We start from the raw sequence: 26,582 nt of genomic DNA, 5'->3' as shown, positions 1-26,582 counted from the left end.
AGAAGTAATTTCAGAGGCAGGCACCAGAACCACACACAGTAAAGCAGGCTCTGCTGCAGGCACAAGAGATTCTTCACTGCAGAGAGGCACCAGACAATGTCTGGAAGCAGAGTTAGGGTGATACAGCTCTGAGTACTGGATGCAGAGTGGCAGCACCTCGGAAAAATACACATGCATGTGGTACCCATCTGCTCCTGGTTCACCCATGAGGGAGGAAAAGAGCCTCGAAGACACTGCCTGGCACCTGGACAACTGAGCTGCACCAGGAGGACCATCACTGCTGGCTGCAGCCCTGGTCCCAAGCAACATCTGGCTGGAAGGGCACCACCAGCAGGAGGAGGGCAGCAGTGGGAGGAGGTGGAACCACAGGTGTGCACAGAGGAAGTGAAGTCTCAGCATTCACTCTGAAATAAGAATCCTGTGTGAATTACAACAGGAAAGAGCTCAAGATAAAGATGGGTTTGGCACACATGGAATGAGAGCCCTTTGGCATATGGGTGGAGGGGCCTGAGCCCCTGCTGAGGCAGAGGACACCCTCAGCACCACTCTGAAGGTCTGTGCATTTAGATCACAGCTGAACCTGCACTGCTTCTCTCCACCAGCCCAAAACTCACATCTCTCCTCAGGTGTGTGCAAGGTATCCCAACTACAATAATCCTCCTGTATTTCCCCTGTGCACTGTGGAGATTACACCAAAGGGGAAGCCTTTAGAAGGAGTTTATGGAGTTTATTTTGCTGATCACTTTAAATTGAATTGGGTGTACCCCCATAGTGCCTTAGCAGAAAAAATCCCTTTTCAGTAATTGTGTTTTAGTTTATCCTTCTCATACAAGAATATTTGAGATTATCCTGCCCTTGTAGGCACAAAACCCCCACAAGATTTCAAGACCAGCATCCACCACTATGTGTTATAAACTTACCTCAACATAGAGGATAGGGAAAATGCCAATCTTGTCACCCAGCATGCCTTCTGCCCAGTTGTCATCCACCCTCCTGATGACTGTCAAAATTTCATCCTAAAATCAGAGATACACAAAATACATAATAAAATATTTTCAGTAGAAAGATGCCAATTGTTGTATACCCACACAAATAGCTTAGAGAGTGAGTACACAGAGGAGGTCATAAGCCAGGTAAAAGTATTTCCTGAATCCTGGGCTAACAGCATCCCTAGCCCAGCATCTTACCCCAGGCATCCCACTCAAAGTGCACTGAAGCACCCTGCAGACTGGTGCAGCTCATGTTGGCTGTCAGCAGCTGCAAGGGTCTGGGCACAGCTGGTGGGAATAGGGAACTCCTGGCTTCATTAGGGGAAGAGAAGAGTGTCTGATCCAAGAGGTCACCTACAAATCATAGGTGAAAACTCCTCAGCATTAAGTGCCCCTGTGCATCCTGTGTCTGTTGTGATGCTTTTCTCCTCTGGAACACAATTCAAAGGGAAGCACCAGTACAGCACAGGTAGTCCTGGAAACATTTCCAACGAGGAATAGTACAAGGTGCTCAGCAACAAACCTACACTGCTAGCTCACCAAATGTCAATTTTTCTTTAAAAAAATGTTATAAGGTAAAACTGCAAAGCAGATAAAAAGCCAAAGATAACATGTCAAAAAAATAAACTGCATTCACCTGTTGGATCAGCTTCAGTTTAGATACAAGTTAATCTCCTAAAACCAATGGCATTTTGATATTATATTTAATTACAATAATTTATTATTATATTTATGGGGACCTTATAAGAATTTCAGCAGCTGATGAACTTCTTTGTGATTATAAAACAAGAGATAAAGCGAAGTCCAAACCAGATTAATAATGCTCAAGTTTTCACTTGGTATTGTTCACACCCAGAATGTACAAGTCATTAGGAAAGCTCAAGTGAGTAGAACAAACCCCTGACTCTTCCCAGTTTGAATTACTCAGTTTGTCAATGGTTTGTCCCTTTCTTCTGGGGTCTAAACCCAGGCTTAAACCAGCACCACTTTCTACAACAGCGGTGGAAGGTGACCCTCTCAACAGGGCTCTGTCTAGATGCTCAGATCTCCTATGAGAAAAGGAAGGAGTGGGCTGAGAGAAGCTGGGAAGTCAGCTTTGTTCCCTCATGGCATCCAATCTTCCTCTGCTCCTGTGCAGAAATTTACAAAAAAGAAGAAAATCTCTTCCTCCAAAAAGCTGAGACAGCCCTGCTGATCTTGCTTTATTTCTGCTACTCACTCTGTGAAAATAAGAGCTGTGTATGGTCTACCACACTCCATGTAACAAGATACTGACATCAAATGGCCAGGCAATGGGCAGCTGTTTTTTCTTGCAGATACTTCTCAAATAGAAAAAACTCTCACTAATTCCTGATCCAGGATGTTCAGACCATGGATTTGCCTTGATAGAAAAATGACCAGAACAGAGATGTGACGCAATGTACTTTGTAGTTTTTGAACATGTGCATTTTGAATACATGCACTCTGAAATAGTTTAAATGTTTCCTTTGCATTATTCATCTGAATGATCCATTAGGGGAAAGCTCATAGAAATGGCTACAAGCTGAGTCTTTCAGCTATTTATTACAGCTGGAAGGATGCAAAAAGAATTTGTGCATTTAATTTCCTGAAGAAACAGATAGTATTCCCTTCCAAAGCCCTGTCTGCACAGACTATTTTTGATCTGTTTAAAGAACTGACAGTAATGCATCTCTGCAAAGCTTCCACACACTCTTACAAAAGACTGATTAGCATAAATTTAGAATCTAGGTAAAGGGTGCAAACGAGGAAAAGACTGCATCACTTCAGGGAGCTGCTATGAGTGTTCCTACTTTTTATATTTGCTCAGCTATTTCCCTAAAAGAGTTTTTTAAGAACACAAAATGTGATGTAGTCTACACTACGTGCACATATAAAATCTTATGTGTGTGTAAGTGCATACACATGGGTATGAACAGAGTCATAGATTGCTCAGGTTACAAAGGACTTCTAAGACCATTAAGTCCAACCGTTAACCCAGCACTGCATATAACTGTATATATATTTGCAACTATTTACACATGTAAGAAATTAAGAAAAAAAAAGTAAACTGTAAAACTCCAGAAGCTTTTGACCAGATTTTGCTAGAGGCACTGTGCAATCTCATCTCTGGAGCAGGCAATACAGACACCTGGCAGGAAAGGTTTATCCTATGTTGACTTTCCTCAAGGATGGGGTGGGGAATGTCTGACCTTTGAAGATCCCTTTCAACTTTAGCTTCCATGGATGTATGAAATCTGGAAGCATTTCCGTACACTAAACTTTGTTCAGCTCAGCCAAATCTGGCCGCTGAATATGGTCATATATGAGAAATGCATCCTGAGAGATGCTGACATTCAAAATTAGTATCTTTGTGGGAGAGCAAAGTGCAAATTCTTGAGAATTCCATTACATAATTAGTTTTAAGAAGGGTGTTGAAAATCTTCAGAATTACAGCAAATCCCAAAAAATATTTTGAAATTTTTTTATTACTAGAAAGTTTCTTTGAATTTGCAGCCAACGACATCATTCTATACCGTGAACTGGTGAAAGCTTCAGCATGAACTATTTTAGAACCTTATATTAGTTGGATAGCTGTGCTACTTATAAATTCCTAGAAAGGTTCTCAAAAGGATCATGAATAGCAAAATGCCACAGATCTCTTTGCATACCACTTCACTATTTCACATTGACTAAATTGATTTCCAGGCAGCATAAAGGAACCCAAGACTCAGATCTCATTTCAAAAGCCAATGGTATCCACTGTAGTTTGGACAAAGATATGTCGTGCTCCTTTTATGCCTGTTGCTAGACCCTTTAATTATTTGCTCTCTCCTTTTTCCTTGAGTTTCTCTCTATTCATCAGTGCTGGATCAGCCTTGTGACAGGCATGTGGGACCTGCAGTTCCAGTTTATAATCATTATCAGAAAAGAAGTCAAAGATAAATCACGTAGAAAGCTGTCTGATGGACAGAGAAATGAATCCTTTTGCTGAGAAAACAGCACAAAATTGTGTCCAATAACAGTCATGATTCACAGCCTGATTTTTATTCCAGTCATTAATGGCCATTAACGAAGCAATACAGAGCAGCTGTGCCTGCTATTCTGCAGAGATAACTACTCCATCCAGAGCACTGGGGAGATCGCAGCAATGGCAGGATGGCACCACGTGGTGCTTGGTGAGTCCAGAAACAGCGCTTGCCAGCTGGCATGAGAATCACTGCCACCAGCTATTGCTGGGATGGTCCCTCTGTGAACAGCAAACGCTGCTGGAACTGAGTGCTAAGGGGCTGCTCCACAGCCAGGAACAAGTATTGGATATGATGGTTCTAAGATTGGCATGGGTCTTGTTAGACACCACTGTGGGCTGTGAACGAAAGTGTCATAAAATGAGGGAAACAGTTGATGTCATTAAAAATGTGATCAGCAATGAAGCATGGGGAACAGCTGACACTGCCTTGACAGGTTTGAGACTCATCGACCAGCATTGCTCAGCCTTCTGACGGCCATGTGAAGATGCTTCCAAATGGGGGTTGAACACCAAAACAAACGTGTGGGCTGAAACTGCACTCAGCATGAGTCTGGAGCAGCTACACAGACAACCTTGCAACTACTTCAGATTTGCACGGTTATACCTGAGAGCAGAACCTTCTTGCACAGTTTGTACTAGCATTCACAGCCCAGAGAAGGATAGATTATTTTTTAAAACAGAGACAGCAGGATCCCATGTCCATACTGTGGCACCACGTTAGGAGAGATTAGAAAGCTGAGCCAGTAAGTATATCCCAAGAGCATGCAATTAGGCTCTGTAGGCCACAGCATTATCCCAGCACACTAGAGAACATCAGGAGTAGAACTGAAACTACTGATATTAAATTGGTGCACAGTTGACACAAGGCTGGAACAAGTTGTTACAGAGAAAAAAAATAACTGCCTGGTTTGGCTAATCACTACCAAACACTGAGGGAAGACATATTAAGTTGGAAATCTGTGTAAGCTCTATTATCTTACAGACAGCAGAGAGGACAGAACATAGGTGAGACCCTATGCCTGTATGTATGGCTTCTCTGGGAAGAGGACATGAGGGAGCAGTCCAAGTGGTGTAAAAGAATGTGGGAGCTTTGTTTTTTGCACTGGGTACTCAAGATAGATTTTTCTCTGCCCCTCCTGATTTTATTCTTGCACACAAAAATGATTACATTTACATCTTTGGCCTTTTATTTGGAGAGTGTTGTATCTACAGGAGATGAAAATAGGTAAATGGCAGAAACACCCTGCAGCACTCCTCATGAAGATCTGTGTAAAGTAGACTTCATTTCCTTGCAATACACATCTGGAACAATGAAACATTTTCATTTTGAAAAATTTTTCATTTTGTAACAAAACAAATTAGTAAGAGGAAACACCAAATATCCTTCCTTTGTTTTCTTTTACTGTACCAGTAGATGTTCTGAGTGCATAGTAATAAGGGGGATGGGAAAAAGCAAAGCCCAGCAAATGATCAACAAACCAAAATTATACAGAATATCCCCATGTTTGAGTTTCCTTCTTATAGCTTCTATTTGGAGGAAAACTCTATTATAAGTTTATGTCTGGTAGCCTTAAATGAGTTGCAGTACACAAATAGGTTATATTAGTTTGCATACATGTTATGTAACCCCTCCACCAGAGGAAGGAACAAATAGTGTAAATGAAACTGAGACCTGGTCCAGCATCTTCAGATGCAAACTGAGACTTTCAAGTGATGCATATTGCTCAAAGTGACAAATCACATCTACAGCACTGCAGTGCTCAGGACTCTGTGCAGAGGAGCTGACTGCATCAGCAGATGATCTATAATCTGGGCTAAACAGGAACCTTCATCAGCACAGGTGACAGCTAAAATTAGCATTGAGAAAACTGATGAAAACATGATGGCAAAGTCCCAAGATGAAAAATAGATTATTCCCTGCCAGGGAGAACAATAGGCAGGACATAAAATCTGTTACGAGGTGACAGTGTGTGTAGTGGAAGGAGCTAAAGAAGAAAATAGCAATAGAAGAGAAACCAAACCCCCTTGGGGAAGACACAGTCATCAGGGATAAAAGGATGCTGAGAATAACATGAGGGGTGAAAACAAGGAAAATTGAGAGATTGAGAATAGAGCTGTACAGCAGGAAGAAATGCTCCATGTGAGAATGACATTGGACAGCCGAGCAAATGAGAACTATCACTGTACAAAGGCAGTTATTGTAAAGGAGGTTTTCTAATATATGGCACCAAATATATCAAATACAAAAGTGTCTAGGAAAGAACCTTCTGTAACAAAAAAGACCACAACTGCCTGGCATAACTATTAAATTTCTTAAGACTGAGCAAGCAAGGAATACTTTAAGCAGACAAGAAAGACTGCATCTCAGAGAAGTCACCAGTGTACCTCTGGGCAGGCAGCAAGAAAAACAACGCACCAGAAAATATATATTTACTGATAAGGTCTCAGAGGTAACTTCTGGCTAACTTTCTGTTAGTGCAGGGCTGTTACTTCTTACTAAGCAGCCCACTTTCTCACAGAGACTCATGGCTCCAGGGAGGCTGGCTAGTCGCAGGGTTTGCAGTGTTTGCAATCAAACACTTCACTTGCTACGGAACAAAAGTGCTTACAAATCCTTTGTTAAATAAATATGAGAAAGTATACAGTCTAGGAAATTGCATTCTGCTGAGAAACACTGCATGTGGGAAAAAGATGTTACATTTGGTGAGAAAATTATATGCTGCAAATAATTCATTCAGCTATAATAAGTAGATTCAAAAGAGGAGGTCAGTAAAATCCTGGTGAAGGATATTTTTATCGTCTATTTCATATTCATTTTCAGCATAACTGTTATTACTTTATGTGATACTATAACAGCCGCAGACAGCTGAAATAAAACAGAAAATGACAATGAACAGGTTCTCCATGGCATTCACTGCCATAAATTAACAATAGGGGATAAGCTTTATTTTACTGTGAGTTTCTTGATATCCATGAAACCCATCTAAGGTCAACACAAATTACTAGGGAGGGGAGTGGGAGGCAAAAAGCAGGTGGGGAGGTGGGGGTGAAAGGGAAAACGTGACATTTTAAATCCAAAGGAAATTACAATATCTCGGTTTTCTCTCATTTCAATATGAATTTCTTAAACATTTTGGTTTTAAAGAAACCACCAAAGACTGTTTTTTAAATGTCTGCTTTTTACTGTCTTTATGTTCTTAAAATAGGAAATACTATTATGATGGTAGTGTATTTCAACTGCTAATTGGTACATGGTATGATGCAATACACATTTTGAAGCTGAATGCAATTTTAAAACACTGGAACATCTGATTCAATAAGGAACATTAAAAGACACATTTCCATTAGGATTTTTTTCAGAAATTTGAGTACTTCTTGGGGAACATTTCAATGCAGATGAAATGCATGCTTTTTAGCGGGAAAAATATTCTCAGAAAGCCAGTGTAGCCAGTTCTACTTGTTGAGCCTCACTAGCTTTACACCAGCCTTGCTATTCATGGCACAATCTCACAGAGTGCAGGGTAGGCCAGGGAAGCCAGGAAGACCAGGAAGGTGTCCCACCAGTCCCAGCACCCCTGTGCTCCTGGCTCAGCTGCCAGCACTGCACGTGCCCCACCACTCCCTACCAAAGCAGACTTCTGAACATTTTTAAAAAACCTATTCCCCTACCTTGGTGAAGGTCAGACAATCCTTGTCTTGATCTTTATCCTTTATTTCAAAGTCGTAAAGTGCTTTGCCCTGAGGTGGAGCTTGTGGGAGGGGCTTGATGCACTGGATGTAGCTGGCGGGGAAGAAGCCATGGTTGCCATTGAGCTCCCCATGGTACCAGTTCTCGTCCACCTTGCGCCGCAGGATGATGATGTCCCCCTTGTTAAACTTGAGGTCACCAGGCTCCTTTCCCTCATAGGTGTACAGGGCTTTGCCATAGGGAAGCTGAGAAACACTCTGGGGAAAAAAACCAAACACCTTTAAGCAATCTCTAGCCAGCACCAGTATCATTCTTAGAGCCATAATTGAGCTAGAAGGAAACTGATCACCATGATCATTTACCAGATTACCCAGTGACTGCCACATAATGCGATACCCTGGATCTCAGGAAACCTAGGATGCATGTGATGAAAAGCCTGAGAAGGTAGGTGTGTTAGAGCAGGCACTGTCCATCTCCTGTAGCTCAGCTGAAACCTGCAGTACCTCTTACACCACCAAGCAGCCTCACTTAATTTGCAAAATATTCTATGCAAGCAGAACTATATGTTTAAACAACTAAACTTGGACATGTCAAAAGGTAAAATATTAGACATTTTGACCTTCAGGGTTGCTTTGGTTTCTGAAGATCAGAAGAGAGACAAAACAATACATGCTTGATTATTCACAGGCTTATAACAGTTGGCAAATTGGTAATTTTTCATCACATTTGTTTGAGCAACTCCAAACATTTTTTGAGTTTGAAGCCTTTTGTTTAGCTTTTGATTCTGTAACCAAATACTCTTATTTCTTTCAAAATCCCCCAGTCTGATGCTTCTCACGGAGGGCTACTGTAAACAGTTATAATATTCTTTGTTGCTTATGAATTAATGTCCTTGTGGAAAAGTGGAATAGGCAGAATGCCCCAAATCTTCCTTTTAGAACTAAAAACAACTCTGAAGTTTTCACTGTCATTAAAAAAATTAAACAGACTTAATAAAAAATCATGGCCCATGAGGAAAAAAAAAAAGCCTAAGAAGTTCATTGTTTGGTATGATAAAAGAGTGAAACCTATTTGATGGAAGCCACTTGAGTGGGAAGAAGAATTCTTCCCAGAGTTCATTTTGTCCCAGTGAAAGATAGGCTATCTCACCCAGGCTGGGACTGCATGGAACAGTTGGACAACATTTTGCTGGAAATACAGGTTTATGCAGCCCCTGTCCTCCTCCCCATCTACTTGCTGAGTCCCACGGAGCAGAGGGTAATTGTGTTGGACACAGCTTCCTACTGCTTTGGTCCTATAACAGTTCTTTAACCCATACTGGAGTGGAAAAGGTGTATTGCTATATTATCCTATACCATTTTTCATTTTATTTAACTTGAACTAAGAGTCAGCTTGCAAATATATAGCAGCACATAACACAAGCGGTGTTAGAGGGGTACTTTTTTTTTTTTTTCAGAGTTGTAGTTACAAAAATGACACAGTTTTCTTTGCATACACATGCTTTTGAGTAGTCTCCCTGCTGTGCATCATGCTTGTCAATGGGGTATCCTATAGAGACAATGAAAAAGTAAAGCTATATTTAATAAAACACCTTGGTATTCCCCCAGGTGATTCTTATGTCTGTACTTCTGGATGACATTCCTGTGCCTAAAATAACACTCAGATGCTTTCCCAAGGGGGAAGGTGGAGCGGCCCGACAGAAACACTGCACTTCCAGAAAATGAGATGACTTTTCATGGTATTTGTTAAAGCCACAAGCAGAGGCATTTTTCAATTCTGATGGGTGCATTAAATGCACTGCTCTGGTGGGGTGGGTTTCATGCTCTTACACCTGCATCTTTTGGGAGGAGGAGAAGCACAGCCCGCTGTCTGCACTGCCGGCTGGCGCCTCCGCCTGCTTCTGGGCACCAGATGGTCACTGGGCAGGCACACCCCACACTGATCAAAGAGTAGCTTTCCTCAATGCACCTTCACACATAGGCATTAACTTACTCATTTTTATTAGGAAAGGCTTTAGTAGCTGTACAGGTCTTGGAATGCTGTGTGACAGATCTTTTTGCACACAGCCCAGAGTGAGGGAGACAGGCAAAGAGGCACAGCTCTTCAGAGCATTATCCATGTTGTCTGGAGGGGGATTTAATTTCATTCAGATGTGTCCTCAGTTCTAACTTTTCTCATTAGCAACTTGAAGTTCTTCTGTAAATCCTCTGTATTCTTCTGGATTTTGCTGTATCTGAATGGAGCTACCCTCTTAAAGACTTGTTTCAGAAGCTCCTTCAAACATAACTAAAAAAGCATAAAATCAACAGCCAGCTAACAAAGCATCAAACAGTCTTTGCCAAATCAGTGGCAGCATCCTACTGATATTTTTCTCTCTGCCAGGATGGTTATTTCCCTTGAAAGCAAATCTTTGCCCCCTACATAGCATTTTAAAGATTAAGTATACAATATCATCAAACTCCTTAGGTAAGGCATAGATTGCATTACTCATTTGAAACTAGAAAAAAAACCCCACACACTAGCTGAAAGATTACAGAGCCTTGTAATAATTTACAAATAAAAGAACCATTACTTTAATTCATGCTGGGAGAAGACAATTTATCAAAGTAAGAGTAAGATTTCTGCCAGGTGCACACTGCTGATCCAGAAACATGCCTGGCAAACACACCCTGTATCACTTATCCTAGATGGGACCTTCCTATTCCCAAGATCTTTGTAGCAATTCAAGGTCAGATCACTTCCTTTACTTTTTAGCCACTTTCTCTTCCCAAGCCTCATTTTACTGGGTAAAAAGGCAGCAGCCCCCAGCACTACAGAAAAGAAAGTGGATTTTACTCCACTGCACATTTCATCAAGGAAATTCTTATGCAATACATACTGCATTTTTATTGATAATTAATTGGTCTGGCTAGAAGATGATTCAGGTCCCTGTTTTTACCTTCACCTGATGCAAAATAATACTTTTGAGAAAAACAAACCAACTGCCAGACATAAATTTGAAATCTGGCATTGTTTTATCTGGAGACCTTAATGTGGGAATTTGCAGTTTAGGTGCTTGTGTTCTGCTTCTCTTTCATGGGCTTATCTGTGGACTATCTAGGAGCTGTCCTACACAGAGACAATCTGGGCAACTGACAGTGCGCAGAACTTCTAAAACAAACTGTTCCAATCATCAGCTACAACTTTTCTAATTCTGAATCACAGTTTTTCAACTAAAAACTCTGTAGAGGCATTTTTAAGATGAACATTTATTTACTGGAAAAGGTGCCCTCCTACTGAAAAATTGAGACATTTGCCAGCCTTTCTGTAAGGCTCTATGTAAGGCTTTCTAAGGCTCTATGCTCCATTTTGATTTGAGCATCCCATGTAAACCTTGCATTTACTGTGGCCCAGGTACGAGTGTACTCTAATAATTTTCAAATAAAGCTACTTGTTCCATTCTAAAATTTTTAAGTGTCTGCTCAAATCAACCAAAGAGAGAAATTTAATATCACGATTACAATTAAAAAAACCAAACAAATAAAACACAAAAACCCCCAAAATATCCTCAACAAACCAACCCCAAACACTCAAGATAAACTCTTGAAGCTTCTTTGATTATATATTCTGGCCAAAAGATCTAGGTTTCAGTGGACTTTTCATAGTCACATCATATTAATGGTTCCTAAGAAGCATATTTTTGGAAGTTTCCCTTTATTATTCCTATTTTTGTTTAATTCATAAATGAGAAGCAGATCAGATTCACAAAGTTCCTCTGAACTACACCTGGAAGGAGGGAACATTAAGCACCTTTCAGAAATAGAATAAAATCTCTGCTGCTGTTGCTAGTTGTAATGTGGTTCCTAGAAATCTTCCTCTGATCCTGATTATCTTCCTCACTGTCAATCTTTGTGCAGACAATTCTGGCCTATCCACTCCCCTCTTCTTCACTTGACTTTCCCAACTCAAAGGAAAAGAGGTTGGCCAGGACTGATATTCGACTGACATTCAAACTCCCCAAGCCCTGCTGGTGAGCATGTCCTTCCCATTTTATGTTCAAAACCTTGGCTCATGCCCTGTCCTATTTCTCCTCAGGTCTTTGTTCCATGCAGCAGCATTTCAGTCAGAAACCACCACCTTCAGAATGCCCAGGTGGTCCTTCCTACAAAACCTTCTCATCTAAACCAGGATACAAAGTGTCATCCCAGAGATCAGACTGAAGCAAAGCAGAGACAGGCAAAGTCCAGGCGAGGCAAAGCACATAGAGGTGTTTCTCCAGCACCTGCAGGAGGCTCACACCTTCCTCTTGCTCCCTGCTTCAGCACAGCAAAATCTCCTTACCCTTCCTGTGCTCATGCCATGCATAAGCACTGCCACAGCAACTGCTGGTGGACACCACTGAGCCTCTGCACTACACCCTCAGCATGTCCTTCACCCCCTGCTCCACCACCTAAGTCCCTGACATCCATGGGGCCCCATCTTGGCATCTCCTCCCGCACATGGAGGGGAGCTCCCTTTCCAAGCCCGGCCCCAGCAGCATCATGCTGCTCCTCTCCCCATGCCCCTCAGCTTCACAATGGCCACTCCTGCATCCACGGAGCAATGTGGTGGCAGCCTGGCTGTCCTGTGAGGAGCTCGGCAGAGAGCACCACCCCACTGCCTTCCTCCAAGTCAGCTCTTGACATGTGCTTCACTGTGAGGAACCCCTGCCATAAAGCCCCTCCCCAGCTGCCATGAAATCTGAATGAGCATAATGCAGGTGGCTGCAAAATTAAACAGCCTCGACATCTGACTGCATCGAGTAGTTGATTTGCCCTGCTGGTTTATTGTGAGGCTAACTGGCATTTGCCTATGATGTGTACTAAATTTCAAAACTCTGTGTGGGTGTGTATAGAAATAAAAAAAAATTAAGAAAGGAAGAAAGGAAGGGATGAAATCACAGTCAATGGCAACAGCCAGTTTCTTTTTCCTGCCACTAAATCCATGCTGGCACGATGCTGAATACTGCCAAAGGTTTCTTTTCTATTTCAGCAATCAATACTGACGTGAAAGCCTGAAGTGTTAATATGCTGAAAATCCCCCTTGCAGAAGACTCAATGATATGTTGGCAACTCAATCATTCTGCATTTGTGTTTCAGCAATGTCAAATAGCAGCAGTTAAGCAGAAACCTGCTGGCAAATTGACAAATAACAGCCATGAAGCAATTAACTGGCAAAGCTGGAGCATTCTTCATTATGTATCCTGAAGAACAAAAGGAATGGGAAAAAACCCAAACATGCTTGCTTCCAATAAATTGTCCCTGTAGAAAGCTTAGTAGAATGTGAGCTGCCCAGATAGAGTAGATCTTCAGTTTTCAAAAGTTACAGAATATAAACACTTCCCCAATGTGCTCAAAAGCAACGCAGGCTCCAAGAGGGGTCAGAGCCTGTCCACTTTTGCACACAGGACTTGGTGGAAGAAGTCACTACTTCAAAAAAAAGTCTAATGCTTGCCAAAAGTACCATGCAGGTGCCTATAAAACAAGAAATCAAAAATAAAATAAATAGGGCAAGGCATACATCTACTAAACCCAGACCGAAATGCTATGATCCAACACTTCTCTCAAACTAAGTTTGTGTTTAGATCCTTGAAAGCCAAGAAACCTCTTGAGGCTCCTGCTACAAATCCTCTCTACAACAGCAAAGCAGAAGATTGTTTTTCTGCAGTGTGAAAACTATGTTAATGCTGAAGGGTAATTTCTCTTGCCCAAGCTCTTGCCTTGTGCAGCTCAAGCTGTGCAAAAACCTCAACCTCACTGCTTCAATGGGTTCTCTTGCACATGGAAATCCCCACAAGAGGCAGGTGTGATGCTGACTTCCCCATGGGGCAGCTGTGTCACCTGACCCTTATGTCAGAGGGATGAAAGAGTCAAAGAATTGGAGAAATGCAAAAGGTGGAGGATTATTTTACTCCTCTTTCCCTTTGCTCCATGAGTCTTGATCATCATCGGAGCTAGAGGTGAAGCAGGAGGGTATAAATCCAAACAACCTCAGGACACACTGCTGGAACAGCCTGATAAGAACACTGCTAGGGACAATAATTTTTTATTTTTTTAAGTCTGTAATAAGTCACTTCAGCAAAACACAAGGGCATGTTTCTTGTTGCAGTCCTTCAAAATTCTACAAGATCTATCTCCATATCCTCCGTACTCCAAATATATTTCTGAAGAGTCTGTTCTGCAGCATGAATGTATATACATTTATCTCTTTCATCAAAGACTATCAAGTGTAGACATCCCAAGTAAATTAAAAGTTGACAAAGAAGAAAAGGAAAAAGTAATGAAAAGTAATTAAAAACATGCACACCTCAGTGGTAAAATACAGTTAAACACAAGCTATTACTATAGAGCATGAATAATAATTAAAACACATATTGCTAATTTTTTGCTCCATTACTCTGAAGCATCACACATTACTCTGAATTTCCCAGTCTACACAAGCAAAGACTCAGCAGCGACAGTTTGGACTGAATTTACATTTTCCAACTGGTAGGAAACTCCCCACAAGCAGGCTGGGTAGCACTTCAGCATATGGTTTCCTGATACCCATAAGAGCTGTGCAGAAATCCCAGCAGCTGTGCTGGAGAGGACAAGGGCTGTGTGATAGAGCATCTATCAGCAGGACTGCTGAGGAGGAGACAGGCTACTCCCTATAACTACCCTATTACTGGGATCATGGCATCTAAAACTCCCATTCAAATCAGCTGAGAGCAATTGAAATCACGAGCCTGCTCAGATCCCTTTGGGACAGAAAAGTGGAAGGCAGTCTGGCACAACAAACTTCTCCATCGTGGTGCAGTGACAGCCACGTCTGCTGGACCTGGCAGGGCAGCAGGGACCGTGCGCTGCCCGCTTGCTCCTCGCCATCCTGCCCGCTGCGCTCGCTCTCAGTTTAACACCTTTCCAGAGCAAAATTGAACCTAAATTAAAACATGTTGCTTAGTCAGCCCTAGGAAGCAGGAAGAGAGTACCTGCACATGTTTCTTCAGCAGAAGGGGTCGAGGCAAACTTTAGCCAGTGCAGTTAAAACAAAAAATGTATACTACCACCAGATCTGTGACCTGCAGAGTTTTTAGCGGCTTTTGTCCTCAAGAGGAACTTTCAGGGTGACAGATCATAAATCATCATCATATCTCACAGCAAAAACTCTCAAAAGTGCTTTGTCTTCTGTGTTAAGATGGTTTGTCTTACGTGCAGTGATTCAGAAGTACAGGTCACCTGTCCAACATATCTCAACAGTGACACTACAGCATTTGCTTTCACAGAAAGCTGATTACAGGAAAATTAATCAAAGAGAATCTAAATTTGCACAAAGAATCAAAGACAAAACCTGGTTATATGCTATTAGTCAGCTCTGTGACAGATCAGTAAAAGCCTGAAAAATCACGCTTTGCATGTATAATCTTTTTAAAATCAACTTTAAAAAGCAAAGTATTTGAGATGACAATAGAAACAGCACCATGGAGAATGAAAACTCAGTATAATCATTTATATACTTTGGAAAGTGGCATGTTTATTAATAGTGCCATATAGGTATTAATTAATCACAATAAAAATACAAGTTCTTAACTAAAGCTTTCCTGTTTTATTTGATGAAATGACCTAATATTTTGGCCCTGACCCTCACTGATGGTGCTGCAGATAGGCTGCAGTCCTTGTGACACCTGAAGATACATGCAGACAATGTGTGCTTGAGGTGCGCATGGCTCCCATCTGGAGTAGAAGGGAAAGTGCTTTTCCAAGCATTTGGAAACTAAAACGTCTTGGGAATGTCTCTACACATTTGCAAGAGGTAGCCTTTATACATGGAGATGAAGTGTCCAAACAGATTAGGAGCCTATCTGCCATTTACAGAAATGACTTCTGCAATTAGCATGAAGATACCAGGGGACTTGCTTAACAGATGGAGCACAAAGGCAGGCAGGTACAGCATCATTCTAGCACATCAACATTGCTCTCCAATGAACAGGGAACAACAGTGCTCACCACCCCAGAACAGCACAGGATGGTGTTCATCCTCTTCAGCAATGGGTCAATGGAGCACAAACTGATCTTCCAAGAGAACAGTGTATGGCAAAGTTATTTTGTAGTTGATCTGGCAAACAGGCACATCTTGCATTTCACCTTATAACGTCCATTTTTGTAAATGGCAATATTAAAGAATATTTCAAAGTTTCTCCTAGCAAATGCAGTTGATGCATGCAGCACAACTGAGAAAAAAACCAGCAGGTTTTCCACTGCACAGCTTTTCACATAGGTCTGTCTGGGATTCTCCACTTTACCAATATTAGAGCTGAGTTAGTTTTACAGTCCAATGCCATTTCTCTTAGAAAGATTCACAACTTGAATGGAAGAGTGCATCTGATCTCATAATTGCAGCTAATAGCTTCATGTCCTCTGCACAGCTTACATTGCTTCAGCCCATCACTCACTATCTATCAATATTTATGCATTAAAAGATCTCTATTTCTTAGTAAACTGTTGTTTAAGTCAAGTATTTTCAAACTACATGCTCTTCTATTAAACAACACATGATATTCAGGGTCAGGTTGGATTTCCAGCAGTGAGTTCACAGCTATGGCTGCCCAGAGAATTAGTGGGTAACACCAGCCAGCTGTTTAATCATGTCAGTGCAAAGTCCCTCCAGTTCTGCAAAACCCAAATGCTTCCAAACTCTGTGCTCTTTAATATGTTGTACCATGAACACGCTGCTGAAATTGTAGGTCAGTTTCTGGTTGCAGTTGAACCACTTTAATTTTGTTGATCTTGATGAAGTGGTGTGGATGTATAGAAAATTCCTACCTGGTATAAAGCTTTACCTTACAAGTAATCTTCTCTTTAACAAAGAGAACATCTGGCAGCCTCTATCAAGGAAAATATTTAGTGATGTCTTGTGCTTGCCACAGCCTTTACAAAAGCTAGGTATATTCTAAGAGTCTGTCCTTCACCTTTCAGGCAGAAAACATTCACTGGATCCTAAGGGCCAAACATGACCCTTATAATCCTGTGCAGGGATCTCAGTGAGAGGATTGGCTGTTGTGCACAGACACTTCAGAGCAGAAGCTGGTCTACAAATCCCAGCAAATAGCCGACACAACTTCTAACCCAAGTATGCAGTGTGGCTTCCTGAGAAACCATCAGACAAAATACACCTCAGCTGACTGCCTCTCAAGGGCAAGAGCAACCAAACACTTCCTGAGCTTCAGGAACTGTTGGTGGGTTAACACAGAAAAAAATACGAACAGAAAAAAATTTTCCAGTGCAACTCTACTGAGCAAACTGAGAGCCATGTGGTACTTGAGCCGTTCAAAGAGGAAAGACAGCACATTTGGCTACATTTAGCCTGCCAGAGCCACCAATAGAGACAAATCAAATAGCAGCTCCCTTGAAGCTGCAGAGAAACACAGAAAACCTACTTATATTCAAGGCACTACAACATTGTATCTTTAACGTTGCCTTATGTTCTCATTTCAAAGTGTCTTAAAACCTTTAAATAAACATGTAATCTCTCATTGATTACTCCCCAGATGATACTTTGGTCAGAACCATGACCCAGTTTTCCCAGCCACCTGACAGAAACAGTCCTTGCTTGCTTTTTAATAAAAGAGATGAGTTAAAAGTCAGTTCCCTGTGCAATTTTGAGAGCCTGAAGTTTTTTCAGGCTTCTTCACTTCCACAACGGCAGCTTTTACAGCTCTGGAATTTTCCACAATTCCTTATGCTGTAGGTCACAGCAAGAAAAAACAGAATACTTTGGGGGAAATACAAGAAATATTGCATAAAAGCCCATAACATGAATTTCTGCTGTAGCTGCTTCATTTGATCTTTCCTGGTGGAAGCTGACGAAGCACGGGGTAGCTTACATTTTCCAGCAGCGTCTTTGTAACTCTGCTAGCCAGCCCAATACCTCTGGTTTACTTTCCAGCCTTTCCACGTCTTTCTTTTTGGCTCTTTGCCTTGTGACTCAAGTGTTTCCTAAGCAGAAACCCTCTCCCACCCCAGAAAGGACTCTGTGGTCCAGCCCTGCTACAACTCATCAGAGCTGGGTTTCCTCCTGACAGAGACCAGGCAGGTCACAGCTCAGAGGTCCTACTCCCAGACCCTGCTTGTTTGGGAATTTTATACTGCAGTTTTTTCTCTCTTAGCTGGACCACAAGCAGGGGAGAGGGGTAAGGAAGGGCCTGGAGATGAAGCTGCCCCAAAAATGGAGTGGGCAGATGTTATTTGCCAGCTGGCAAAGCTCCCATAGCTCAACAGAGGGAGCCCCACTCCGGTGAATCTTGCCGGGTATGCTACCAGTAGAGAAGAGACTTCATTTTTTTTTTTTTTTTTTTTTTTTTTTTTTTTTTTTAACATAAATAAATTCAGACCAGGAAAATATTTCTCCTCTCTTTCTCCCTCCCTTCCCACAAATGTTAATTTAAAGGTTACACAAGAGCTTCTTCCATAATTTCAACCACTGAGAATTAAGAAAACTGGTGCCTCAAACAACAAAAGCCACTTTGGCAGCCTCAGCTCACAGGCTGCTGCAGCACCCAAAGAAAACAACCTAGAAAAATTTAAAAATTAAGGATTTTTTAAAATTAGCTTTCTGAGATGACACAGGTGGGAATTACTCCTCCATATGGACACCTGCATTTACTGAGAAGTCTCTGAGGCAGTCAGAGTATTGCAAGGCCTGAAGGGTGAAACAAGGATGTTTTTTTGCAGGGGATTGAGCAGGGTCGCTGCCAGGGTTTCCAAGGAGTATGGGAGAGACAGTATAAGATAAAAGATCATTAAGGCCCTCTGATATGGGAATGGAATGAAAAGTGCCCACCCAAAGAATCTGCCTGTGGTGTCAGGGTGGCCTCTAAACTGAAATGGATGAAAGGGTGGAGGATGAGAAGCCAGCCTTGATTTTTATTTCTGATGAAGGGGACGATCTGAAATTCCTATTTAAACCCCAAATATGCAAAAAGTCACATTTGATTTACTTATGCAGCTTTTACTTTTTGCTTTATGATAAATAACTGTGGTGCCTAGGAAGGACCTCTTTCTCTTGTATCTTTTTCACTGCATGTGACCACAGAGCAGATTCCTGCACTTTAAAACTGAAAATATATCCTCTGCTTTCTCCAAAGTTTTCATAAGACAGTTTTAAAAAATGTACTCCAAAAGAACTTTCTGAGGTGGCATTCACAGTTTCATAAATACTGTATTACCTGAACTGTGCCTTCCCTGAACTGACAGGGCGTTTGATAAATGCACCGTGGACTGCATACACAGTGGAGCTAAAGAACATGTTTCCTTGGTAGCTCAGTTGTAAACTTCAATAGGTGGATAAATTCCCATGTCACTAGGGAATATTTACAACCGAACCTTATTTATCAGCAGCGTGCCCTTACCAACAGCCCACACAAATCCTGTTATACAAAAATGGCTATGGCTCTTTTCTCATAGTTAAATGAAAATCACAGGGATTTCTTTTGCACCAGGACAGGTTTTATAGCCAGTGAGGAAAAAACTGCATTAGGCGATGCTAATGTTGAAATATTCTTGGCTCAAAATGTCAGTGGGAGAGGAGCTAGCTCATCCACATCTGCACTATGTGAACAGCCTCCTCATCCCCTTGCTGTTGGAGAAGTTCTCAAGAGAGAGCCCATCGGGAGTTCCATCCTCTGAAGAAACCTACATGATGACCAACTGCCAGGAATTTAGATTATTTCCCCTCTGTTTGCTGTGATTAGCAATATGAAAATATCTGCTATGCAATAAAAATGAAAAATTTGTGCATTTTAAATCACAGCATTTCATCCCTGTTTATCAGAAGTATCCCCATGGTTATTCTCCCTCAAAGAAGACCTTATTTTTCAGAATCCCTGTCCACTCCTTGGTGGGACTTCAGGCTCCCTGACATCCCACACCCTGCCTCCACTTTGTTCTCCTACCCAGATACCATGCCCTGAAATGTTTCATTAGCTGCAATTTACTGACACACACTTTCTTCGTGCAGATGATTAGGAATTGCTTTCAGGCCTCAGTGCTGCTGACAGGACAGGCTGGCACCTTCCTGCCCATCAGCCAGCTGATTGCCAGGAGGGCTTTAATCAGCTCTGACTTTGACGTGTGCTGGGCACTCTGGGCAGGGGTGCCCACTGTGCTGAAGAGGTCAAAGAGCACCTTGCACTCTAGTGCTGCCAGTCCTCATCTCCTCTGGTGTGGAAAAGGCCCCTCCACTGCTGTGCTGGGCTCCCATTAGGAGCAGTTCAGCTTCTCCCCTGCACGGAGCAAACCTCTGTGCAGTTTGATGTTCAGAAGCAATAGCAGTTGGAGCAGACAAGGAAAACATCAAGGAAGATACAAGGCTTCGTAATGCAAATCATGCTTTTATATCATTCTCCCATATCCCCTTTGGGGAAAGGAAAGTTGATTATCTACAGAATATAGGTCAAATTTATGCCTTAAGGATCTTTCAGTGCTTTGGCTGCTTGCTAACATAGTATGGGGCTCCTCGCTGCCTTTTCAGGTTAATGCTTTCAAAGTGCTGTCCCTAGGCATCATCATCATCCTCAATTTCATAATATTACTAAAAAAATTAATTTCCTGCACCCACTCCCAGGAGTTTCTCTCATGCTGAACTTAATTGATGCTTCCTCCTGCACTCTGAGAAATGATTAAAATGAATGCTGCACATGTTAGGAAGCACCTCGGATTTCAAACTCTGCATGGTTTCTAATTAAAGAGACACACACAGGATGCTTGTGCTACATTTCACTCCTCTCTAAGGCTATTATTATTACATACATTTCAGCAATAGTCAAAAGAGTCTCCTCTACCTCACATAATAGGATCCTGATTTAGACTGGATAATCACCAGTCGTTGATCTGGGTGAAAAATGTCTTTAGGAAAGGGAAAAGAAAAGGCTTGTGCTGTAACCAGCCCTCTGGCAGAGAGATTGATATTAATGTCAGAAGTGTTTGAATTTCTGGCTAACCTAGAGTATATAGTATCCAATGTTAAGCACTGACACTAATGAAGTGCAATAAATAAAAAAGAAAAACTAGCTAGAAAACCCCCATCATAATCAGGGGTGCCTGATGCTCAGAGATTTTTGAGGAAAAAGGCACAGGTACATGAGTTTCAGCACTATTCTCACAGTTCCCTACCCACCATTTCCCTCCCAGTTTTCTGGTCTCTCTGTATCTTACTGATAAATACTTGATTCCTAGACATCCTGTGTGTGTCTGCTTCACTTCAGGTACAATTTTTGAGATGTTGGTCACCTTTACCTACCTCATGAAATCTCAGGACCCAAGCACCAGTGGGGAGACAACCAGTGCTGAAATCTCACCCCAGTTAGTTAGACATCTGCACCATCAGCACCTGCATTTGCCATCAACAAGGCTGCACAACAAAGCTAATATCCCTGCTTTTCTGTGAGAAGACACGGGGCTGTAAAGCTCAGAGGGGAAAATATTTCACATAGATGTGTTATTGATACAAAGTCAGCTCGTAAACCCTATCTTGCCAAGCTGTGCAGTCATTTTGAAAACTGCAGCTACACCTTGCTAGATGCAATGACCTTACTTTTTTCCAAGGCCAGCTTTTGACTTTGCTTACATGAATGTAAATAAATCAAGTGCTCTCCCACTGTTCATAATGACAGTATTCCTGATTGTCACCGTTGTGGCAGCACACTCAAGTTCTGTGGCAAATGACACCAGGGGAAATGCCATGATAGCAATCCTATGCTATATTGTGTGCATGTTTTACCACCAAGTAATACTTAAAATATGGGATCCATTTGCTTTTCCAATGCCTTGCAAAATCCTACAGGTTATAAATAATTCAAACCAATAATAATAGGATGTCTGGGCATTTCTTTTTCAGGTTTAAGAAGGTAACTGTCTAACTTGGTGAAATAAACTGCTTTTACTGAAATAGTTTTCTCTACTGATAAGGAAATGATTTTCAATTAAACATACTGCATATTAGCAATAGAAAAAAGACTTAACAAACTTAACAACAAAGAAAAATAACAACAAAGAAAAATTTTTATTACTTGTTCATCTCTGTATGGTTTCAAATCCCTTCAAAATAGAATTGAACCCCTGTGCCTCTACTTTGGGTTAATGCTACAATCACAGGAATATTGTATGAAACAGGCTTCTTCTCTGTCTGTGTTATAAAACTGAAAAGTATTTTGCTTTTCAAAGACAAGTTTTAGACACAACTTTGGGAAAGGATTAGGGTATATCTCACAAAAGGAAGAAGAGACTTTGGCCCCTGAGAGGGACAGAAGTAAGACATACAATCCTCAACACTTCACTAGAAACTAAATCAGCACACTAGCTTTACCTCACCTCACCTTCAGCTAGCACCCCAGGCTCCCAGCCTGCCCTAACTCTTCTCACTGGGATTAGGTCCCTATTTCAGGACAGTCACTCTGGTATGGAAGCAAGACATCTGCAAAACACAGGTGAAGTATGGAGTTCAGTGTTGCTTGGAAAAAATACAAAGATACTCTGAAAAAGACTACATCTTGTATTTCAATCAAAACCATTTCAGCTATGTTTCTCTGCTCATTATGCCTAATTATTGCATCATACTGCCTTCAAAAAGCTATCCATGGTTATGTGTGTCATATGACCTCAGCACATCTGAAGACCAAGGGTCTGCAAGTGCGTTCTGTGGAACAGCAGTGATTGCTCTCTCAGAACTGCTGGAGAAAGCTGCAACTCCCTGGACTCTCTCAGCAGGGGGACCTAGAAGATATACTTTGAGAAAGAAGTGGCCAAGGGTGAAATTTTATGATATATGAGCCCATCTTCAGGCAAATCCTTGCTGGTTAGTGTGCCTGGATTTAGCTCCCTGAGCTGCCTCCTCCAGCAGTGAGATGAGGACAATGTGCTGCTACACAAGGAGTGCAATGGGACTTCACATCTAATGGGAGGGCTCAGAAGGGAACCTGAACCTCCTTTTAGAGGAGCAGCCCCCAGATGGGCTCCATAGGCTCATTGCTACCCTAAACACACATTTTTAGTATGATAATAAGTGATAGCTCCAAGTCTGAGAATCTTTTACTTGGGCAGTCTGGATCTTTTACTTGGGCAGATGGGAATTACCGTGCTATTTCAAAGGATAGAAATTTAATTTTCATATCATGCGGTGCTTTCTTTTCACCACCTTATCCCCCTGCCTGCAGAAACTCAACTAAGGAATCGTCCATATCCTCATTTGAATGTTTCTATGGATTTAGAACTTGAAAGATTATATCTGTGCTCAAAAATTACTTATAAGTCCATTACAGCACAACAATAACTCAGCTGTAATTGCCTAGCAGTGCAGGCTGTAACAAAACAAGTGTGAGTAAATCCAGAATCTGAGCAAATATGAGAAAAGTCAAGAAATAATGGACAGAGACCCCTTTGAGACTGCTGGACTCCCACATGGTCTCTGAGTCTAGTGCTCTGCAATCAAAAACAAATGTTGTAATAGATTTATTTCTCAGGTTCTCTGCCATTTTTTTCTACATGCTGCATTTCATCACAGGCAGCAAAGCACCTTCAAATCCCTCTTGTGAACTAAACACCAAGCAGGAATGACCAGAACCTGCAACTTTCACATGGTAAATGAAGACAGCAGGACATAGCAGAAGCAATGTCAATGTCCTGCTCCTCATAAAGAAGCAAATTTTGGTCAGAGTGCTGGGTCACCCGAAATGGTAAGTACCAAGAAGAATTGAAAAACTTATCACCAATGTACCTTGTTAGCTGAGTGGAAGAGAAAACTTATTTCTGCCCACAGATGTAAAGAATGATGCAGGCCTGGGCAGACACTTGGTATGGCTCTGTGCCCCAGTGCACCCTGACTTGTGTCCTGGCTCCGGATATGGACAACACCCAAATCCTTGCAAGAATGCCAACCCCAATTAAGCTTTTTCACACAGCCTGCAAAAGTTCTGCAGCATGAGATGAAGGCAATGTAAGCATGATGCAGTGTGACAGTAGCTTTGAAAGCCCTTTGGGCATATCAGTGTAGCACATACCTAGTGATTCATACTTCTAGAGCACTAAACATGCCATTTCTCCTGCAAGAGCCTGATAACTAAAAATCCTCAGATTTATAGAAGGACTGTTCAGCCAGTATGATCCTGTAGCTACTAGATCAATGTCTTCTCACACAGGTAGGAAATGAGAAATTATGTGTTCAATAGTTCAAAGACACAAATTTCTCCATAGAACAAAATGTGGGGAAAAATCAAACCCAGTTCCAAAACATTCTACTGTGAAGCTGTCATCCCCTCAATTTGGTCTCTATTATAACAATTGTTGGCTATTTTAACACAAAAAATTGCACAGAACTTTGCAAACTTGCTGTCCTACAGGGTTATTTCAGTGGAAGCTGAAAAGTGCTGATGCTTGTGGAAAGATTCCGTACTCTAGAAAATAATTTATCTACACTAACAATGTCCAACAGAAGTGACAGAAAATGCTCCTTAAGAGAGATCACGCCCATTTTACCTTTGTGTAGATACTACATGAAAGGACAACTAAAGTTTAAGATTTTTCCCTTCCACGTTTGCCAGTATCAACCTTGTTCAGGCAAATTATCAGCCTGCATCTCCTCTGAACTTCCATCATTATGAGTGCACATACACCCTCAATGTCTGATGTGCATACATTATCCGCATGAATTAAACTAATTTGCATTTGTACACTGAGCAGCTGGCCTAAAATTTACTCCAGAATAATTTTTTTTTAACGTCCAAAAACCATATATGCAGCTGGGATTGCTTATGAGTGAAAAAATGTGGTATCTTTATAGCCAAGAGCATATGTATTCAGTATGCAGATCTACAAATATTGGATTCACTGCCAAAAATCATTGTTAAGCAAACTGGCTGACTTGCTGCATTTTCCTGATGAACCAGAAGGAACTTGCTGAAGAGAGGTAGAGTACTTGCAAAAATTTCAGATCATGGATTTATAGTGTGCACAATGCAGTGTGATCTACTCCTAGATGAGCAGGTATGTCCCTGTAGCAGGATTTCTGACTGGGATATGAGCGTGGATCCTGGGGAAGTGTCAGCAACATTCTGATGAGCCCTGATAGTGTGGCCACATTCTTGCAAAGCCACCTGTGTGGAGCAAGGTCAGGGGCTTCTGCACATAGCTGAGGTGAGTGTTGTAGACCCACCTAACTGCATCCACAAGTGACTCTGGATGAAGTTCTTGTTTCCAAAGGGGTTTAGTGGCCTCTTGAGCTGCAAAAGATGGCACATGCAACAACCTCTTCCTTTGCAACACTTAACCAGAACAGCTATTGCTTAGTTTGTAAAAATTTAAAGTAAATAATTAAAAAAAAATTCACTCTTCATTTATGCCTCTCTTCAGAATATTAACAAACACTAAATTCCCCCCTACTTATTTCAGATAATGAAATCTACATAATGAGAATCATTTTTAATAGACATCTCTGTGTTTCTACCATGGGCATATTTTTACCCACTGTGTGGAGCTGACTTTGCACATATTCATTCTGCTATTTTAGCAGTAGGAGACTAGGTTAACACACCAGTCATTCACTCCTGGAGATCTGGATTCAGTTCCTGGCCTGCATGACAAGTGATAATGAGTTTGGTTATTGAATCTCCAGGGGATATTTGTTCACATTACTAAGCAACCGCATAAATTTGGCAAGATGTGTTAAGTATGTGCTAAGGATAAGACCAGGGGCCAATTGCTCAAATGACTGACACAACGCAGCCTCCCGCACATCACTGCACCAAGCCCCTCCTTTGTGCAGTTCTGCTGGAGCTCAGGAGAACCGTGCAGGTTTTTCAGCCTGTCCATTCCACTGTCTGAACTGACACAGCCCATGCACAGCCATGCAGGTGCTGTCTGAACCTGCAGATACACAAAGAAACACAACCTATGTCCCTCCTCTCAAACTCAGCACATAATTCCAGGCTACTTTAATCAGTTATGCATACTTTTTCGGCACTTGTTGTACCCAAGAAATAATAAAACACAATTAAGGCTGGGGGAAAAAAGGGACATAAAAATAATTACATAGTAGTAACTTTTGCTTACCTGTTGACATGAAACTCTGCAGGGTTGGCATTGCTAGGGCTTTCTCTGCAAACACAATGTTTACAAAGTCTCATTTAAACAAAATGACAGTTGAAACTTGTATGTTCACAAAACTCCATTTAAAAAATATGTTGCCCACTGCCAAATACCAGTAAAATTGCTATGTCACACTGGCTAAAAATTTCAGGCTTGAAATTTTTTTGCAACAGGTGGATTTGGCAAAAATAGTCACTTTTCCTAAGGCTACTTCCAGCTCATCTTCTTTTGACCCTAATCTAGCTGACTGTTTCTCAGATTCAACAGGAGGCACAGGCAAGATTCTGTAGATGTTCTCTAGTCTCGTGGCACAAACACATTGAGAGATTGGGTCTTTCATGGATGATACCTGTAGGTGGGTATATAATTGCTATGATATTTTTAACAAGTCTAGTAATCTCCTTCCCCTTGGCCACTGTCTAATAGATCTGTAAGCTCTGAACACAGTGTGCATCCCAGGATTTGGGAATTGTAAAGCAGACTTTGCCTTGTCTCCAGAGCCCAAGCAGGCAGGATTGGTTGTGTGCTCCTGCATCTATGGATCTTGGAAACTTTGGGGTGAAAACACTGAGGTGTATCAGGAGATCTAGATACTTAAGGACAAAAGGTGTTCATTATTTTCTGGACTGAGGTGTCTACAACATTTAGGTAAGGGATAGAAAGCAATCTGGATCCTTTCCTTGACATACTCCAGTAGAAATAAACCTGATTCATGGGCCATAGCCATCTGCTACAGATTAAGGTTC

At 41.6% G+C, this 26,582-nt stretch overlaps 1 protein-coding gene across 1 annotated transcript in view; it reads right to left on the bottom strand.

Moving 5' to 3' along the window:
* The window catches only part of SH3RF3 (SH3 domain containing ring finger 3), a 253,415-nt gene that overhangs the window by 84,308 nt on the left and 142,525 nt on the right, over positions 1-26,582 (bottom strand). Inside the window, exons 2-3 of the mRNA XM_021545582.3 lie at positions 7,687-7,962; positions 921-1,016 (exon numbers count right to left, since the gene is read on the bottom strand). Coding sequence (XP_021401257.2) covers positions 921-1,016; positions 7,687-7,962 — 372 coding nt within the window. The remainder of the gene's footprint in view (positions 1-920; positions 1,017-7,686; positions 7,963-26,582) is intronic.

This window comes from Lonchura striata, chromosome 2 (genome assembly GCF_046129695.1).
Source record: "Lonchura striata isolate bLonStr1 chromosome 2, bLonStr1.mat, whole genome shotgun sequence".
NCBI classification, from domain to species: domain Eukaryota; kingdom Metazoa; phylum Chordata; class Aves; order Passeriformes; family Estrildidae; genus Lonchura; species Lonchura striata.
This window is presented reverse-complemented; position numbering and strand designations above follow the sequence as displayed.